Source organism: Trachurus japonicus, chromosome 24, assembly GCF_045865225.1.
Source record: "Trachurus japonicus isolate A0001 chromosome 24, Traja_1.0".
NCBI classification, from domain to species: domain Eukaryota; kingdom Metazoa; phylum Chordata; class Actinopteri; order Carangiformes; family Carangidae; genus Trachurus; species Trachurus japonicus.
Window position 1 is genome coordinate 7,150,169 of NC_140930.1, and position 20,838 is coordinate 7,171,006.

General features: G+C 40.6%; 1 protein-coding gene across 2 annotated transcripts in view; it reads left to right on the forward strand.

Annotated features, from left to right (window-relative positions):
* igf2r (insulin-like growth factor 2 receptor) overlaps positions 1 to 20,838 on the forward strand; it is a 74,855-nt gene that overhangs the window by 6,833 nt on the left and 47,184 nt on the right. For both annotated transcript variants that reach the window (XM_085770472.1, XM_085770471.1), the window contains exons 3-12: positions 9,669 to 9,787; positions 13,094 to 13,192; positions 13,756 to 13,888; positions 15,731 to 15,842; positions 15,974 to 16,082; positions 16,672 to 16,831; positions 18,125 to 18,308; positions 18,635 to 18,738; positions 19,732 to 19,896; positions 20,034 to 20,177. In XM_085770472.1, the coding sequence (XP_085626598.1) occupies positions 9,669 to 9,787; positions 13,094 to 13,192; positions 13,756 to 13,888; positions 15,731 to 15,842; positions 15,974 to 16,082; positions 16,672 to 16,831; positions 18,125 to 18,308; positions 18,635 to 18,738; positions 19,732 to 19,896; positions 20,034 to 20,177 (1,329 nt within the window). The remainder of the gene's footprint in view (positions 1 to 9,668; positions 9,788 to 13,093; positions 13,193 to 13,755; positions 13,889 to 15,730; positions 15,843 to 15,973; positions 16,083 to 16,671; positions 16,832 to 18,124; positions 18,309 to 18,634; positions 18,739 to 19,731; positions 19,897 to 20,033; positions 20,178 to 20,838) is intronic.

Sequence of the window (20,838 nt, forward strand, 5' to 3'; positions counted from 1 at the left end):
CTCATGGTGTGAGCGTCTCTTACCCGTAATCTCTTGTTTATGACAGATAAGAAGACTACACAGATATACACATGGTAACATGGTAGATGATAAATATCGTTATCCACCGCTCCATGGTTTGATTTCTCACCGGCTTCGTTGGAAACAAATTAATGCACATGGAGGAGAGGAGGGTTAGAGACAGACTAACTGTTAGAGACAATTAGAGACCGGACTTGCTTAGTTCCTTTTTTTTTTTTTTCAACAAGTGTGTTTATTCATTTTCTGAATAAATAATCTCACTACAACAAGATAATAGATGCTGGTGTTGATGTATAATTAATTTAAATATCATGACAAGGAGAGTTTGAAGGTGATCCGTGACTAAATCTGAAGTTAATTCCCATCTACTGATTACCTTGTTTTAACCAGTCAACAGGCCTCCTGAGGTGTGTGTATATTAACCTACACCTGAAATACACAGCATCATAAAATATGTATGCACTTAAACTTTTATATGAAATAACAGGGTATCCGCGGGGTCTTAAAAAGTCTAAAATTTGAAAATCTAAATTTTAGGCCTTAAAATGTCTTAAATTTGTTGAATTATTGTGTTCAAGTCTTAAATAATTTTAGACAGGTCTTAAATTTTCTTATGCCCACCATGGTTTGAGAAACACTGATAGATATTTTTCAACATTTTATTGACCAAACAGCTAATTGATTAATGGTTTACATAATCGATAAGAAAATAATCGTTAGTTGCAGCCATAGAAGTACAAAACAAGAGTTCAAAGTGAACACAAAACATGATACATACAATATAGAGACGCCCATTCACACACTCTCGCAAGCTTTGTGACCAGCGGTGCCCAAACTTTTGCATGACACTTCAATATACTGTATAAAAGTTCCTCATGGTGTGAAGTGTGGTTGGGTTCATGTGGGGTCACAGTCAGAGAGTGTGAGGAGAGTTACTGCAGCTCTGAGACGCTGCTGCTCAGTCAGGAAAACGCTGCTGCTGCTGCGTCCAATCGAACGTCTCTCTCAGCTTTATCTGGACATTAGCAGAACTGATCTCAGTGCTGATCAGGCTGAATGTCCTGCTGCTGCTGCTGCTGCTCTCAGTGTGTGTGTGTGTGTGTGTGTGTGTGTGTGTCAGCAAGATCCACATCTGTGTCCTGGAGGCTGAGTGTTAAGTGTGCATGTCGACTCGGCTTCTCCACTTCTTTGATAACATCTCTGCTCTCTGTGTTATTGAACCATTCAGACCTTCGACCGCTCCATAAGTTGCATATACTGTACATGTTTTTGATAGCTATGCTAAAGGGATAGTCCAACATTTTGGCAAATTGGCCAGTTGCCATAATCCCTATAGTTTTAGGAGTAGGTTCGTTACCTTTAATTGTCGGTGCAAGCTATTTTTAGAACTCTGTCTGGTAACGTTGTGTTATTATCTCATAGCGTGGTGAATGTGCAGGTCACAACTTGTCCACCAGAGCGTTTTGGAGTTGTTGGATTGTGTATTTGATGAGTTTGATGAGGGAAACCAAGAAATCCCATGAGCCTCTGTAGCGTAGCTCTGAGCAGCTCGCGGCTCTGCTCCGCCGTTCTAAAAACAGCTTGCACCGGCAATTAAAGGTAACAAACCTACTGCTGTGACTATAGGGATTATGGCAATGGGCCAATTTGCCAAAATGTTGAAATATCCCTTTAATCCCCACATTGAAGGGATCTGGTGGGTTTTCTCGTGCTGATTTGAAGCCAGATGTCGTTGATGTTGTGTGTCACCACTCTGACCTGACCCAGAATGGAAACACAAACAGCCCTGATCTCTGATCAATAACCGCAGCGTTGATTGATTAAGTTGAATCTAAAAGCAGCAGCTCAGACTCTCCTCTGTGTCACGCTGCAGATTTAGAAACAGAAAAACAACAGAAACCAGAAACAGAAGCTCAGTCATACTGAGAAGAACACGTTAATTTTTCAGACACAATATATCAAACATTTTTCATGTTTGAATCATAGTGAACGATATGAACAAACAGATTTTATTTTTCTATTTCCTGACATTTCCTAGACGATGTTGTTAATTAAGATGTGCAGCGTGTTAATCAATAATGGAAATAATTGTCAGTTTCAGTTTTCACCACCTGATGGAAACTCGCCCTGTTGGTATGAAAGCACTTGTTTGTTTATTGTTCCCACATCAATCGGATTCATTCACACACACACACTGGAGCAGCGAGCGGGGCCCCCCGTGGTGAGGGGCCCCACACTAATTAATTAACATACACGCATTCATTAACATACTTTCAATACAAACTGAATTATTGTATCTTTTTGGGCTTTTTACGCCGTTATTTGACAGGATAGTTGGAGAAAATGGAGAGAAAGACATGCAGCAAAGGGCCACTGGGGGATTCGAACCAGGGCAGCTGCAGCGAATTATAAATATATAATAGAATAATTAACATGTAGGGCTGTTGTAATGAATCAGGCTGCAGATATTGATTATTTCTGTAGCTGATGAATCACCTGTTTATTTTCTTGATTACCGTAATCAGTTCATCTATGAAATATGAGAAAATAGTGACATAATTTCCTGCACGAGTCAGTATATACATATATATATACAGCGGGGAAAATAAGTATTGAACACATCAACATTTTTCTCAGAAAATATATTTCTAATAGAGCTATTGACATGAAATTTTCACCAGATGTCGGCATCAACCCAAGTAATGCACACATACAAAGAAATCCAAACATTAATGTCCATAAATGAAGTTATGTGTAATAAAGTGAAATGACACAGGGAATAAGTATTGAACACATGAAGAAAAGGAGGGGCAAAAAGGTATGGAAAGACAAGAAAGCAGCTGGAGTTTGTCAGTATTTAGAATGTAATCCTGTCTCCTATCAGTGCAAAGTAATATCTGCTGGTTTAGTCCTGATTGATGCCTTTTAAAAAGGTTTCTCACCACCAAGGTGTCAGACAATAAGTATTGCATGATGGGCAATAGCAAAGAGCTGTCTAAGAGCTGTCTAAAGACCTACGCAACCAAAGATTTCAGACAGAAGAGTCAAAACAATAATCAGAAGGGTTCCCTAACAGTCCAGGACCACTGGTGGAGAGCTTCAGAAAGACCTGGGATCAGCAGGTACAGTTGTTTCAAAGAAAACAATAAGTAATGCACTCAACCGCCATGGCCTCCATGTCTTGCATGGTGTGCGTGCATGGAGGCCATTAATGTTCGGATTTCTTTGTATGTGTGCATTACTTGGGTTGATGCCGACATCTGGTGAAAATTTCATGTCAATAGCTCTATTAGAAATATATTTTCTGAGAAAAATGTTGACGTGTTCAATACTTATTTTCCCCGCTGTATATATTTCTTCTTTCTTATTCTTCTCATTGATTAATCATACTCCATTACTTTTTACTGTGCTGCTGTTGTCTAAAGCTGCAACCTCGTAACATTTCCCCACTGTGGGATGAATCAAGTCTTATCTTATCTTATCTTATCTAGATAAGAGACTAAACTCTTGTGGCTGTTTCTCACTTTCAGTTACGTCAGTCTCAGTCAGTCTTTTTTTTATCTTTTCTGTGTCTGACTGAAGTGGACAGGCTTGGCTGCCCGTCAGTCAGTCAGTCAGTCAGAGCTGTTTCCACGTCTCACAGCAGCGGCGGCAACAACAACAACTTGTCCTGCAGTGTGAGGCCGTGACCTTCCCCCTCGCTGACAAATTGGTGTTTGGTCGCTGTCGGCCAGCCGGTGTCATCTGACTCAGATTTCTGACTGCGACAAAGAGCCGAGTGCTGAAGCTGAGCTGAAGGCCTCTGGACTGAATACTGCCGACTCACGCTGTCACTGGAGCACAAGCACATGTCTGCACGGCCTGTAGTTGTTGTTGTTGTTGTCGTTAAATGAGGATTTCCTCATGAAATTTCAGGTGTTTTCCAAAAGGAACGAGCTCAGATAGAAACAAACCAGAGCTGGAAAACAAGAGGAGGAGGGATGAGTCAGAGTTTCATCAGACAATGCTGATTTATCACATGACACATGACATGACATCATCCAGCTTACAAAATAAAAGCTCACAGACACACAACAGCAGTAGAAAGCAGGTGGCAGGTGGATTATACATGAGGAGGACCAATAACAAGTGTTTCCTGAAGTGGTCATGTTGTGTTCAGTGTCCGTATGGGAACAGACTTCCTGTATAGATTCTTGTACAGCAGGCTCACCAGTTATTCTGTATTATCTATTAGTTTTCTGGCTTTTAGATGAATCATTGATTAAAGGGGAACGATGCAGGATTTTTACCTTCATTAAACAGCATCAGAGTCCTATAGTGCTGGTTAAATAACTGACTTGTAACTTGTTCCAGGGAGAATGGAGGCTCTCTGCCTTCCACTTAGCGTCTCTTACCCGTAATCTCTTGTTTATGACAGATAAGAAGACTACACAGATATACACATGGTAACATGGTAGATGATGAATATCGTCATCCACCGCTCCATGGATTGATTTCTCACCGGCTTCGTTGGAAACAAATTAATGCACATGGAGGAGAGGAGGGTGTCTCTGATTATACTGATAACAGCCGACCTCCAATGTAGACGCGCGACATGCACGCACGTTACCCAAAGCGGCGACGCCGTTTTTTCCCCCCGTGCACGTCCGTGGAGCTGTGCGCCGCGGACGTGCACGGTTCCCTACGTTGCTGTGTCAGGCAGGTGTTTCCACGGAGCTCTGCCCCGTTTCAGAGGTGAAGGAAGCCCTGAGTGGAAAGACGTCGCCTCCGCGATGTAGAATGTGTTCAATTCAAAAAGTGAAACTAACACATTATATAGGCCTATATGTCCATTACACACTGAATGGGATGTTAAATCCCATGTCTTTATTTCTTCAGTTTATTTTAATAGTAATGATTATGACTAACATTCAGTGAAGACCTAAAAATCTGTATCTCCAACATTGAAATATTGCAATGGTTTTTATTTTTTTAAAGCATTTTTAATATAGAAATGTTGGCCTTCTGAAAACTGTCCATCTATATGCACTCAATACTTGGTTGGGGTAAACAAAAAAACAAAACAAAACTATCACAATAAGGCTCATCTTCAATGAGATAAACATCACAGGGCAGTAGCATGTGTTATTTTGCACAGTCCAAAACGTAAATAATCCGTCAACTCAAACAAACAAACAAACAGACGTATAATAAATACATTGCAGTTTCGTTTGTTGATGGTTTACATACAGGGCTTTCCTCCCCTCTAAGAACACCATAAAACATCTCCACATACTGTCAAAAATTAGATATTTACCCTTTAACGTGAAAGTTTTTCCAGTGGCAGTGAATCTGATAGTCCTGCAAGCCAGACACTAATACTTGGTTTAGTAGTGGATTTCCCAAATTTGGTTATAGGGTATTTGGCTTGTACTAGTAAGCAAAAAATAATCATAGATTTATTTGCCTTGCTAAGGTTATGATTTATCGGAAAAATACCAAGGATACAGAGCTTGGGGTCTCTGGCTTGGTCCCTCTTTAAGTCTCCTGAGGCGACACCTTCAAGTGGCTTGTTTTGTCTGACTGGGTGTTTTTAAAAGAGATGATCCCACAGATAATCAACGAGCAGCTAATTTATCACAGAGGGAAAAATGAAAACATATTGTCTTGACTCAGTCTGACTGCGTCGTGGTTTCCAGCAGCAGCAGCAGCAGCAGCTCCAGCTCTCGGCTCCTCTCGGTGAAGAAGGAGCTCAGAGGAATCCCACTGAGCTCCACCTGCTCGGCATCAAACAGTGGGCAGTCGCCGCCAGAGAGCAGCTGGTGGAGAAAGTGGAGCATTTAGCAGCTAAAGAGCCAGATTCTCCCTCAGGAGTTGGCAGCGACTCAGAGACACAAGAGAGACAGAGAGAGAGAGAGAGAGAGACGTTGTTGGACTCGTTCACCAGCTGGACACAAACACACTCCACATTAACGATGCTGCTAACGAGTTCACCTCATCACCTCGCAGAGGGTTTGATACCTGGGGGTCGGTGGAGCCGTCGCAGCTTCATGTTGCCTTCAAGAGTCTGGAAAAAATCAGATAATTCAATTCAGTTTGTCCCCGAGGGTAAATTTAAAAAAGCAGGTAGAGCAGCAAGCTTAAGTTAAGATGGAAATACAAAAAATCATAAATATTAAATGAATAAATACGTCGTGGTTGAGAGTCTCTGGAGACAAACATAGATTTTAAAGCAGAACATTTCCTTTAAATTTGATAGGCATTACAAATAGGAATATAAAAAACATTATCCATTAATTATGCTTAATATTTAGATTTTTTTTTTCTAGAGATGGCATAAAACTTCCATTAGAACCATTTTTACATTTATAAATTCATGAATAAAAACTAGAATATGAAAAGAAATGGCAGTGGAAGGTAGAAACACCTTCCTGTGTTCTCTCTTCTGTTCCTTCCTATTCTGTTTTTCCAGCTGTGTTTACTGTACGGCTCAACAATATCTGTAGCTGAGTCATGTAGCTGCTCTGTGACTCTGGTTAAACCAGGCCTAACCAACAACGAGCTCTCTGATTGGTTGGAGAACTAAAAGGAGAAGCTAAGATAGCTGCATATAAAACCAGACTAAAAACAAACATAGTGTCTTTTATTAGCAGCAATAATGAATTTTCATTTCTGCCTCTAATAAATTAAACACGTAGCTAATCTTCCCAGTGTTATCTAAGACGTCCAGAGACATGTCAGCAGCAGCAGCAGCAGCAGCAGCAGCAGAACTAGGCTGTATATGATCATGTCCGTTTGCTCTGACCGGTCATAATAAAACATGTGCTGATATCAGAGCAGAGCAACAGGCTGCAACCTGATCTCAGCTCCACATGAACCGTGGTCACAGACAAACAGCAGCAGCAGCAGCAGCAGCAGCAGCAGTTGTTGTAGTCGTGTATTTGGTGTTAGTAGGTCACCGACGTGTTGTTGAGTCACATTCCTTTATGGTCGGTCCCTTGTGTGATAGCAGAGCTGCCATTATCATTATCAGAGGGAGCAGAGGACACTCTCATTATACTGTAACACCACTGAAGCTCGGGAGGTTTTCTCTATAGAAAACTTTAAAGGGGAAGTGAAGCAAACAGACAATGAAACATAATTTGTTAAATGGATTTTCAATATACTTAAAAAACTGTCAAACTAACACATGAAACATAAACATTTAGAAGGAAATGGAAGTTTAGTTTCACAGAGTCGGTGAAAGTGAAGGACGGCTACAGACAGAGACAGTGAAAAATGAAACTGTGGAGGTACACGATTAGAAGAGACACATGAGAGACCACTACTGTGTTGTTCCTTCATGTAACAACAAGTTTTACAGGGTTAAAAACGTAGAAAAAAACTCAGTTTTCATTTACTGATGCTAAAAAGGAGCTTTTATGTTTATGTCTAAAGGAATATTAGGAGAAACTAAAATGTAAACAAAGAGAAACTTAAGCACCAGAGTAGTGTCGCCTGTTAAACACAGACAGATACATATTTATAAATAGAGTTTATTACATGAGGATCAGAGTGACAGTGGCTTTTATAAGAGATGTTTATGTAGAGAGCTGAAACCAACATTTGAATAATAAGAGTCATAAAGATCTAGATTTCACTTTGCTCCAGAGAGATAAACAAAACTTGAGAGCAGCTTTCTCCTGATGTTTGACTTCACAGTTGGTTTACTGTAGATTGTTTGCTCAGGACTCAAATACATTTTTAATTAAAACCAAATGAAGCTTTTCCTTTCAGACTTCGTTCCAGGTCAGTGACAATAATGAGTTTACCTGTTCATGGACCTGGGAAAACAATTTTAATGTCCAAAATAAACCAAAAATGATCCAAGTGACCATTTGCAAAATGTATAAATCTTTATTTGTCAAATATATCAGTGGAAATATGAAGATTTTTTCATTGTTTTTAATGCGCAGGAGGTTGTTTTATGTTTCCATCTTGTCTGTCCTTCGCAAAATTCTGATAAAATTCACATTTAAGCCCTCACTTTGCCATCTGAGTGGGTAGACGAGGACTGAATCTGCAACTTTAGTGGTTGGTGATAGGAAACAACAGAGAGCTGGTGACTAACCAGACTTTAACTTCCGGATCCTGCAGCAGTTTGACTGTCCGCATGTTCGACATGACTGTGATGGTGTTGATGTGAGAGAAGGAGTCAGAAGCAGAAGGAAGTTGAATATCAGCATTGAAAATTGAAATACAAACATAAACTATAAACCGCATGTTATTACACTGTTGATTCATATCATTTGGGAGTTAGTTGAAAATAAAAATCTACAGAAACTTCATTACTCAAAGCTCGGGGTCTGGTGGGAGTTGGTTTTGTTTTGAAACTTAATTTTCAGCTTCATTTGTTAATTCACCCACAGACATGAGTTCCTCCTCTGACTGACCTGCTGTCAGTTTATTTAACTTCCTGAGTCTTAAATCAAGTCGGAGGCTTCATGCAGGACGTTTCCCACCGCTCTGTATATGTGTCTGTATGTGTGTGTGTGTGTGTGTGTGTGTGTGTGTGTATGATGATGATGGTGGTGATGATGAATCCTGGGTGCTGACATCAGGGTCAGGATGTCATGGTGCAGTGGTTCATCCTGTATGTGGGCAGAGTTTAGGATATTAATAACAACACACAGGGACGTCCAGTCTGAGAGAGTCAGACCTTTTACATTTATAATGCTTATTTAAATATAGTGTTTTTTTTTTTGTTTTTTTTCCAGTTGTAGTTGTCAGTCAATATGAACCTAAGTGATGTTGTGTGTGTACCAAAGCTTTAGAAATGGCTTTGTAACAGGTTCTAAACTTACAGATGTCAATGACTTCGTTTTTGATCATCTTTTCTTGAATTTCTTTAGATCGCAGGATGATGTGTTGCATTTTGAGATATTTTAGCCATCTTCTAGTGTTCCCTTTGCTTTTGTTGTTTATTTAAATCATGATTATTACTGTCCTTTGGAGAACGATTCGTAGATGTATTTTTTCCATAGACATTTCTAATGGTTGTTCGGTTTAACAGGCTTATTAGACTTTTTCTGGTTGCTGTGTAACCAGAGGAAACCTTCTTCTTATGTTCTCTTGGTCTTCTGATTCGTCATTATTCTTATTATTGTTATGATGATAGTATTAACTCTTGTTTAGACGCTGCTCATTTGCACAATTGGAATCAGTTGTCTGGGGTCGGCTGACCTATTTATAAATGGACACGCCCCCATTGTGTCCACAACGAAACGTGTTCTTTCTGCTGCTTTGCACAATTAAATACAAGTGTCATACATGTAATAGAGAGTGTTAACTTTTTCATTATTCAATGGGTGAATTTGCCAAAATGTTGAACTATCCTTTTAAATGATCTCTTGATCATCAGGTCTGGCAGTGGAGAGTGAGATTGAACTCAGCTTTCCAAAACATGTGGTTTATCACATATGGTTTGGATAGCTTTTACTGCATCAACAGATGAAATCATCATTTTGAAAACTGCATTTTATATTAATTTGCTTCATCTTTGTCTAATATTAAAATGTAATTGTGACAAATATGCAAAAAAGTAAGAAATCAGCAAGGGGTGTTACTGTAAATGTCTTTAAAACATGTTTTCATGTCTGTGACTGACTGACTTGTGTGTTTGTGTACAGGTGAGCTGTCCCTGCAGAGGCTCTCTGGCTCTGTCCTGGATTACAACAGCACGCAAAAATGTCCAGACAGCACCAACAACATCCAGTCCAGCATCAGCTTCCAGTGCGGGAAAACCATGGTGAGATGCACAAAGAGCTAAAAGAAATGCAAAGGGATGTTTTTGTTGTTTTGTTTCTGATTTTTTAGATATTTTTAGGGTTTTTTTTTTCTTTCTGCGCAGCTCTAAAAGCATCAAGGTGGATTTTCAACCTGTTCTTCTGCAGCGTTTCCTGTACAAACCGAGGTCGAAGTAGAAATGTCACCAGGTTTCATGAGCAGGAATGCATGTGTTCATGTTTCAGTTTATTGCTCATCATAGCTTCACCGCTCTGACACATGTTTAAAAGGTGCAAAGTAGTAAAACCGCACTTGAACATGAAGTTCCCCCATGAATAAGCACTTGAGCTGTTGTTGTTGTTGTGTAACTCTGAGGGACATGATTGTGCTTTACTGGTTTCAGTCAGTTCTTTATTTATTTATTCCTCAGACCAGGCTGATGAACCCTGACAAAGTTGTTTGAGTTTTTATGTGTGACTCAAACTGTTAAAGTTATAATAATGATTTAAAACAAATATCAAACTGGAGTTATTGAACTCCCCTGTCAGCTGCAATGAAAGGAAGTGAATGTGTCAGTGGAAATAATGTAGAACAATGACAGTCACCTGCTCGTCTGAGTCAACACTGTGTGTGTGTGTGTGTGTGTGTGTGTGTGTGTGTGTGTGTGTGTGTGTGTGTGTGTGTGTGTGTGTGTGTGTGTGTGTGTGTGTGTGTGTGTGTGAGACGGGGGCGACGTCAACACGTGGCATTTCCTGTTGAATTTTCTGTTCCATCAGTGGATGATGAAGTTTCACTTTACAGAGTCTGATGAAGAGAAATGAAAGCAGCTTCCACAGGCATCTTATGTTTTATGTATTTATTTAGTGCCTTCTGCACATTTACTGACATTTATATTTAGCTATAAATAGTTGAAGGAGTCGTAAACAGCCAGAGAGAGACCGGAGGAGTGGAAAAACAATATAACTGTCACTTAAACTTGAACAAATAAAAAGCTCATATACAAACTATAATAGTTATTCACATAGATCAGTCTCACGTTTACCTCCTCAGTGTGAAACAGTAGCTGTGATGTATTTATCTCTTCCTCCGAGCAGCTCTTAGATTTGGTAATGGAAAAAGTTTTAGTTAAAGCAGAAGTAAGCGATCCGGTCATTTTGGCTAATGCTGCGTTCCAGGCCGGCTTTTGAAACCGTAAATTACAGCTTCAAGTCACGACTTACGACTTTGTAGCGTTCCAGGCAACCCACTCGTGTTTTTCCGACCTGTTTTACCTGTGAAAGTCACTATAACGGCCACTCGTAACTTCCGACCCGTGAACTCGTACCAGATCGAACTGGTACAACTTCACAGGTCGGAAAAACACGAGTTACGAGTTGCCTTGAACGCACCATAACAGTCCTCGTCCCTACGTCACCACATTCAGGCGCATCCCTTGGCTGCACACACAGCCCTGCATGCCGTTCTCTCTCCTCATTGGATAAAAATTGTAGGATACGAGAAAAGTTTTCTCCTCGGCTCAGAGCAGAGCAGAGTGACTGACAGACCCGTGTTTCAGACCAAACACTCTATGTAAGTGATTGCTGTCGGAAGATATAACTATTTAAGACTTATATTAACACAAAAATATCGCTTACTTCTGCTTTAATATACAGTATGTTGATATTATGAAGAACTGGCGGTGGAGCCCAAATGTCTGAGACCAGTTTAAATTATGTATATTATTTAATAGTAAACAGTAAGAAATGATGTGATATGAATCTCTAATACAACTCAACTTAACTCAATTTGTATTTATATAGCACATTTAAAACAACAGGAACATAAAAAACAGTAGAAAAACAACATAAATGACCAATATAGCTCGAAAATAATAGTTAAGACAATAAAAACAATCACTAAAATAAGATAAAATACAAATAAAAGCTATACCAACAAGAAGTATAATACAGAAATTGATCTGTTAATAGTTTTTTCTTACAGGGTCTTTGTTCTTACAGGGTCTTTGTTAATCTCCTTACTTTCTTGCCGTTTTCTCAGTCGTAGATCAGATGATCAGTGTGAGACCAGAGCACGAGCACAGGCAGGAAACATCCAGGATGATTCAAGGGTCAAACTGACGTCATCTCAGTCTGTCAACTCAGTTCTTTAAATATCATCATAATGTAAATCAGCAGAATTTGTCCCCTGAAACCTCGTTAAAGTAGAAGTGCCGTCTCGTGAGAAAACCAAAAAGGAAAAAGAAGTTGGACCCGTGGCGGGAAAAGTTGCTGATGTGACTGAACGGCGAAATGAAAAAGACTTTTCTCAGCACGAGCTCTTGAGAAGCCACCGTGAGCAAACACTGACTGAACGCCCCACAGCTCCAGCAGCAGACGGGTGCAGCGCTCAGTGTAAATGAAGGGAATAACTGTAAAAGTTAGATATTTATAGAAAAGTGGTGTAGAAACATCAGACGGGTCTCCGGAGAGCAGGAGTCACCGGCAGTACTGTAGCTCCAGTGTGTTCAACGTGGATATAAACTCACCTTTTTAGTCTTGTTTTTAACTGAATTTCCCTTCTTTTTGTAATTATTATTAATAATAATTATATTAGTTTTACTGTTTTATTATTTTACTTACTTATTTTACCAGAAATAACATGTAATTGCGTCATAATGTCTAGAAATAGCCTAGAAATAAAGGTTAATTTCATAGTAATGTCAAGAAATATAGTCAAAAAATAACGATTGATTGCGTAGAAATACAATTGCAAGGACGTGGTGGAGAAAAATTATGGCCTTTTCCAAGTAATTCAAGCATGAAAAGCATGTGTAATCTTCTGCCTTTATGAAAAACATGACATTACTATGAAATTGACTGTTATTTCTTGGCTATTTCTACAGTAATATCACGTAATAGCGGCCTGTAAATTAAAGGGTTACCATTTAGTTATGTATGTATTTATTTCTCCTACTTCCTTTTATTACAACTTTTTTCCGATTTATTTGTATTAATTACCTTAATTTGTCCCAGCTCTATTTATTCTCTTTTACAACTTCATTTTTTAATACTCCAGTGTTTCCCCAATAAGTGATAACTGTTAAGATACACAGCATTTTTTCTGATATAACATGTTTACTTTCATGCTGTATGGAAAGCACTTTGTGTTGCATTTTAAATGTATGAAAAGTGCTATAGAAACAAAGTTTGATTGACTGATAAACAGTGATATAATGTGTTTATATTCTGTATATTTGCGTCCTCCTCCATGATATTGTGCCAGTCGATCTTATCAGTGTGAAACTCTCTGTCTGACTTGCGTTTCCTTTGCTGTGTTTTCTGTTCTGCAGGGAACCCCGGAGTTCGTGGCCGTCTCTCAGTGTGTGCATTACTTTGAATGGAGGACCTACGTCGCCTGTAAGAGAGATAAATTCAAGCCACACAAAGAGGTAGGTAGAGGTGGAGGTGGAGGTGAAGTCTGACTCACTGACCGGGGGGGTTTGATATGTCAGAGTGAAACTGTGGGGCCTTTAGTCGTGGTGGTATGTGAGAGACAATGAGCCAGGAGAAGGTGTTTCTCTCCAACTCCCACTTCTGTCCGAGCACGTACAGGGTCTAAAGTTTTATAGTTTATTTATTGAGTGAAGAGGAAAAAAGTCACATGTCGTCACGGTGATTGAGGTAATGTGAGATGAACATGGAAAAGCTGAAAGAATGTGTGAAATAGATTAAAGCCATTTTAGTTGGTCACATGAAAACCAAAGAAAAACACTTATTAAAAAAAAAAAAATACAACTGTTGAGGTTTGTTTTTTAGTTTTTGAAGCACAAAAAAACAACTGGTAACAGGAATCTGCTGGTCCTTAGTAGAAGTTCGTTAACATTGTTACAAGTTACGACATTTACTCAGTATGAATATGAATCAGCCATTTTCTCTCTGAGTGTATTAGGTTAACATGTCAGTGTTGTGTCAGTGCTGCAGTCTGAGCCTCCTCTCCTCTCTGCGTTTCCAGGTTCCCTGCTACGTGTTCGACTCTGACGGTAAGAAACACGACCTGAACCCTCTGATCAAACAGAAAGATGGATACCTGGTGGACGACGGAGACGACAACATCGACTTCTACATCAACATCTGCCGCAGCCTCAGTGAGTGATGGACGGATGGATGGTTGGTTGGATGGATGGACAGATGGTTGGATGGCTGGATGGATGGTTGGTTGGATTGATGGACGGATGGACAGATGGTTGGATGGATGGATGGATGGATGGATGGACGGACGGGCGGTTTGAATGGATGGATGGATGGATGGATGGACAGATGGTTGGATGGATGGACAGATGGTTGGATGGCTGGATGGATGGTTGGTTGGATTGATGGCTGGATGGATGGATGGACGGATGGTTAGTTGGATGGTTGGTTGGATGGATGATAGATGGTTGGATGGCTGGATGGATGGATGGATGGATGGATGGATGGATGGATGGATGGATGGATGGCCGGCCAGATGGTTGGATGGTTGGTTGGATAGATGGATGGACGGATGGTTAGATGGATGGATGGATGGATGGATAGATAGATGGACAGATGGTTGGATGGATGGATGGATGGATGGATGGATGGATGGATGGATGGATGGATGGATGGATGGATGGATGGATGGATGGATGGATGGATGGATGGATGGATGGATGGATGGATGGCCGGCCAGATGGTTGGATGGTTGGTTGGATAGATGGATGGACGGATGGTTAGATGGATGGATGGATGGATGGATAGATAGATGGACGGATGGTTAGTTGGATGGTTGGTTGGATGGATTATAGATGGATGGATGAATAGATGGATGGAAAGATGGTTGGATGGTTGGTTGGTTGGATGGATGGATAGATGGACAGATGGTTGGATGGGATGGATGGATGGATGGATGGACGGATGGATGGTTGGTGGGATGGATGGTTGGATTGATGGACGGATGGTTGGATGGCTGGATGGATGGTTGGTGGGTTTGATGGACGGATGACTGGATGGATAGATGGATGGATGGATGGATGGATGGATGGATGGATAGATGGATGGTTGGTTGGACGGATGGTTGGATTGATGGACGGATGGTTGGATTGATGGACGGATGGTTGGATGGATGGATGGATGGTTGAATGGATGGCTGGATGGATGGCTGGATGGATGGATGGTTAGTTGGATGGTTGGTTGGATGGTTGGATAGTTGATAGATGGACAGATGACTGGATGGATGGTTGGATGGATGGATAGATGGGCAGATGGTTGGATGGATGGATTGATGGACGGATGGATGGATGGTTGGATTGATGGATGGATAGACGGATGGTTGGATGGGCAGATGGATGGTTGGATAGATGGATGGTTGGATGATTGGATAGATGGATGGAAAGATGGTTGGATGGATGATGGATGGATGGACGGATGGTTGGATTGATGGATGGATGGTTGGATAGTTGATAGATGGACGGATAGATGGATGGTTGGATTGATGGATGGGCAGATGGATGATTGGATAGATGGATGGATGGTTGGATTGATGACAGATGGATGGATAGACGGATGGTTGGATGGGCAGATGGATGGTTGGATAGATGGATGGATGGTTGGATTGATGATAGATGGATGGATGGTATATAAAGGTGAAAACCAAAAGTATTCAAAACCAACCAAAACAGACCTCAAAGAGTTTAGATTAGATTAGATTAGAAAACTTTATTGATCCCCAAGGGGAAACTGCTTTGCCACGCAATAAAAACACAAACATCCACTTAACAAACAATACAAACATTTCCATACCATTGCACAAAACTTATCAACATGATTGGATACTTCATACAACAGAGTAGGCTGCTCAAAGCAAGTGATTTAAGTTGATATTAATATAGGCAAGGATAATAGTTAGTTAATATTAGAGTGTCTAGTACAAACATCCCATTCTCCTCCTCTTCTTCTCCTTCTTCCCTCAGACCATCCAGAGAAGTCGTGTCCCGAGGGCTCTGCAGCTTGTCTGGTCACCAAGGAAGGCTCCTTCAACATGGGCTCTCCCACCGGCGCTCTGGAGCTGGTGGACAGCGACAGGTACCGTACCAGCTCCTGAAACCACACGACGGCCTGTAGAAAACTGTGCGACAGACAGAAGATACTGTGGTTTGTTTTTGATAAACATTTAATTAATAACAAGTATTATCCATGTTTCTCATTGTCTCCAGTCTGAGGTTACACTATGAGCTGAGTCCTGAGTCGACTCCTCCGGCCATGTGCAAGGAGCACCAACCTGCCGTCACCATCACCTTCACCTGTCCGTCCAGCAGACACTCAGTAAGACACTCACACTCACAATATATGAATAAACACACACGAAACATCGACACACTAAAATGAAAAATTGCCTTTTTAGTCTGGAGTTTAACTGAATTTCTCATATTTTAAGATTTATGGCACTATTTATTGTTTATAATTAGATTTAAACTTTGATTTTATGCAGTATCTCAATTTGTATTCGTTTAAATTAATTATATGTCACACATATATTTTATTTTATTCTATTTACCAATTTTATCTTAGTTTTTAATCCACTCTATAGTGTTTTCCCTACTGCAAAGTACAAATTGTCGGGTTTAAGATATCGTTTCCTCAGTATTTTCAACTCCTCAGTGTTTTAATTGGGTGTGTATGTCTATTGCCCAATTCCAATTCTAATTTTCATCCCTACCCCTTGCCCTAGCCCTTAAACCTTGCCCCTTGAAACGGAGCTGCAAGGGGTTGAAATTCACCCTACGTGTGTAAATGTTTTTTTATCAAGTAAAGCACTTTCAGCTGCTTCCTGTATGAAAAGTGCACTACAATTAAAGATTGTTTTATTGATTTATTGATTGACTTGCATCCTGACTGCTTCCTGTGGTCACAGGCCAGCGCTCCTCAGATGACGGCGGAGCTGAACTGTCGCTACGAGGTGGTGTGGGTGACGGAGTACGCCTGCCACAGAGACTACCTGGAGAGCCACACCTGCAAACTGACCAGCGAGCAGCACGACATCTCCATCGACCTGACGCCTCTCACCCTGAGCTGTGAGTGTCAGAAGCTCAAACACTCTCCCCGCCTACTGTACACCTGTTGAGGATTTAGCATCTGCATACAAATTAATATATTCTTTTCCCATTCTCTTCTTCAGCGAAAATTGTGGATATGAATTTTATTTCGAAAGCAGAGGCACAAAAAGTTATTAGGGGGAGATTTGAATGTGAGGCCCTCGCTCCGACTTCATGTCTTTTTAATACTGTTATAAAACTCCACAGGGAAATAAGAGGCAGTCAAACTCCTCTCACTTCACAAACACGTCCTCATTCCTCAAACCGGTTCTTCACGGGGCAGCAAGTGCCGGAGAAAACTCATGGAGCACAAGTGAAGTGAAGTGAAGTGCTGCTGCTGCTTTAACCCACAAAGACGAATGTGGAGTTTGAATATTCCTTCTCTATTATTAACCACTCTGACACATCTAAGCGCCATTTAACTTTTTTTTTTTATATCCCAGTTTGAGGAAGTAACTTTATGAGTAAGCTGCTCTGACCTTCCTGGTTCGGTGTTGGGAACAGAAAAAGGTTTTTTTTTTCTATTAGCTGACTGACACCGTCCGCCCATAACACAAACCTGTGTGTGTGTGTGTGTGTGTGTGTGTGTGTGTGTGTGTGTGTGTGTGTGTGTGAGAGACACAATGTCGGCCACGAGTTAATGTTTGACTAGTAGCAGCACTGTGTCTGTTTGTGTTAATGTGAAGGTGTGTATGGATCCCTGAAGCCAGATACTGTTCGTTTCAAACTAAAGCTCATTACTGTCACTGATTTTGCCCAAATCAGTTATTGAGATTAAACTCACTCACTATATTGTATTTTCCTCATTATTATTTGTGCTAAACGTATTTTGGGGCTTTTTTATGCCTTTAATTGATAGTTAATGGATAGTTGGAGGGATACAGGAACTGGGGATATATAATAAGTAATAATATAATATTATAAGAAATAGTTAAACAGATACAACACAATACAACACAGTACTTAAAGGGATAGTTCAAAATGTTTGCAAATTGGCCCATTGCCATAATCCCTATAGTCATAGCAGTAGGTTCGTTACCTTTAATTGTCGGTGCAACTATTTTTAGAACGGTGGAGCAGAGCCACAAGCTGCTCAGAGCTACGCTACAGAGGCTCATGGGATTTCTTGGTTTCCCTCATCAAACTCATCAAATACACAATCCAACAACTCCACAACGTTCTGGTGGACAAGTTGTGACCTGCACATTCACCACGCTATGAGATAATAACAGAATTGTTGTTAATTATTTGTCATTGTGTTGTTGTTTGCAGCTTCAGATCATCCGTACTACGCTCAGTCTGGTGACCCAGGCGACAGCTACGTCTTCTACCTCAACGTGTGCGGACAGATCCTCAACGACGAGTGTGGACACCGCCCGTTCATCTCGTCCTGCCAGGTGAAGAAGAACGGAGACGTGAAGAAGGTGGCGGGAAGATACGAGAACCAGACGTTACGGTAATCTGTGTGTCTGTGTGTGTGTGTGTGAACAGTATTTAACAGCAGGAGGAGCAGGAAGCTTCACATCAGCATTTTCACTTTAAAAGCTCCATTATATGTTTAGTTAATGTGGAGTTCTTCTTCTCAGTGCTCAGGCTCAGTTTTGCTTCGCTGCTGCTGCTGCACTAAACTAAAAAAAGAAATCAAACAGACGGCTTCTCAGCAGGAGATGTTTTTGTTTCCTGTTTGTGAGTCTGTTCCTCACTCACTCTCAGATTTTATGTTCAAAAACAAACAAACTCTCATAAATCTCCCTCCTCTGTGTGTTTTTCCCACTGGTGCAGCTACTCCGACGGAGATTTGACTCTGATCTACCCGAACGGAGACCAATGCTCCACCGGCTTCCAGAGAATGACCATCATCAACTTTGAGTGCAACAAAAACGCATGTGAGTTTCTCCTCCGTCTCTGTGATCCGTCCACACTTTGTTTTTGTCTCTTAACAACACTGTGTTGAGGATTAACTCCTCTCCACTGGCGCCACCTGCTGGTCACGACCAGAACCTGAGAACCTGAGAACCTGAGAGTGAGTTCTGGATCAGCTTCTTTTCTCCAAACTCAGGGAGAAATAGAAGTCAGAGGAAGTAAAAACTAGTTTGTTAAACTGCACATGAACTCTAAAGTGGCAGACAGTGAGACGAGACAGGCTGGTGTCATGGTATTTTAACATTATGCAAATTACTGATAAAATACTGGTGCCATAAATGTGACAGGACTCCAGACTGACTTTTTTTTTACTAGGAGCACATTGGCCCCCAAATTTAAAATTTTAGGAGGTGCACACTGTAAATTAACCTGCAAAGCAAATATTATATATTTCCTTTTCATTCATGATCCTGACACCTGTAATGACAGATACCAGATTCTTTGAGTCGTCCCTTCCACGTTTCACCAGTGTTGAAAATAAAACAGCAAATTTACTGTTTGCACATGTCCAAGTAGATGAAAAATGTACTTGCACCATCTCAAATTTGAGGGGCAAAATGCCTCCATTTAGGGGCAGAAGTCTGGACCCCTGCAATGTGTATAAATCTGAATTAAATGTCTTTGTTTTTACATTTTAAATTAAACTCTCTGAGCCAAAGTATTCTACATAATCAGGTCAAAATGAGAGAAAGTGCAGTATCTTGTATACTTCCTCCATCTTCTCAGACTCTCTCCTCTTAATATACAACAGTCAATAAATGTAAAAAAATAAAGGCTTCATGCCATCTACATACAGAAAGTGCAGCTTATAACACTCACCCACAATTAAGGCAAATAACTTGGACAGCTGCCACGTTTTGATATTTCCATGCAGGTCATTGACAAAATTAGTGAATAATATCATAGTTTTTGACCATGTTTTTCCTGCTGTGGTTTGTCTCATTTCTCACCTGCAGCCAACGGAGGCCGAGGGAATCCAGTTTTCGCAGGCGAGACCGACTGCACCTACATGTTTGACTGGGAGACGTCGTTCGCCTGCGTCAAGGAGAAGGAGGATCTGCTGTGTCGGGTCAGAGACGAACACAAACACTACGACCTGTCGCCCCTCACCAGATTCCCCGGTGAGTTTAACGGTTTCATCTTGGACAGAGGACACTGCCTGCAGCAGAGAAATAAACTGAGCTAGTGATATAAATGTTGAGGATAAGTAGTGGACATGTTGTAAAAGCCATCGTCCTCTGTGTCTCTGCTGCTTCAGGCTCAGACTCCAGTGGGAACTGGGAGGTCGTGGACGCCAACTCTCCGAAGCCGGACTCACGCTTCTACCTGAACGTCTGTCACAAAGTGGTTCAGAAAGGAGGCGCCAAAGGCTGCCCGGTCAACGCCTCCATCTGCGCCGTGGGTAAGAGTCCTCCTTCTTTTAGCTTTTCCTCTACATTTAATCACAGTTCTACATGTTTAACAGCTTTTCAGTCAGTTTTTTGACATGTAAAATCAAATTTGATTTGATTTAGGAACAATGAGCACAAAAAAACTAAAAGATTGGTGCACTAGATTTAGCACAGAGGTAATTTCCATCTGTAGTCCATAAAACATAAAATACACACAATGTTTTGTACATTTACACACTCGTCACATAACATATACCATCTTATATATATTTTAAAAAGAACTACTGTTTACATGTGCAAATAGCATTAATATTACACTGATGAACAGTAAAGTAATTAAAATGTGTCTGAAAGTTAAGATGTGACATCAATTATACATGTGTCTATCTAAACTTCCACAAACAACATCAATTAATACAAAAACAAACAAAAATTTGCTTACATCGAATTAACCCTCTATGGTACGCTCAGTGAAGCCAGTTAGGAAAAAGATGTTTGGAGTATTTTTATTTCTTAAAATAGACTAAATAAACATGATCTAAAGACATTTTTTAGATTTGGGGGGGATGATTCGGGGATTTGTTGCTTGTAGGCAACATTGTACCATAACGGTGCATAAGAGAAAAAGCACGTTTTTTTATTCAATTAGATCATAATTTATTTCATAAACAT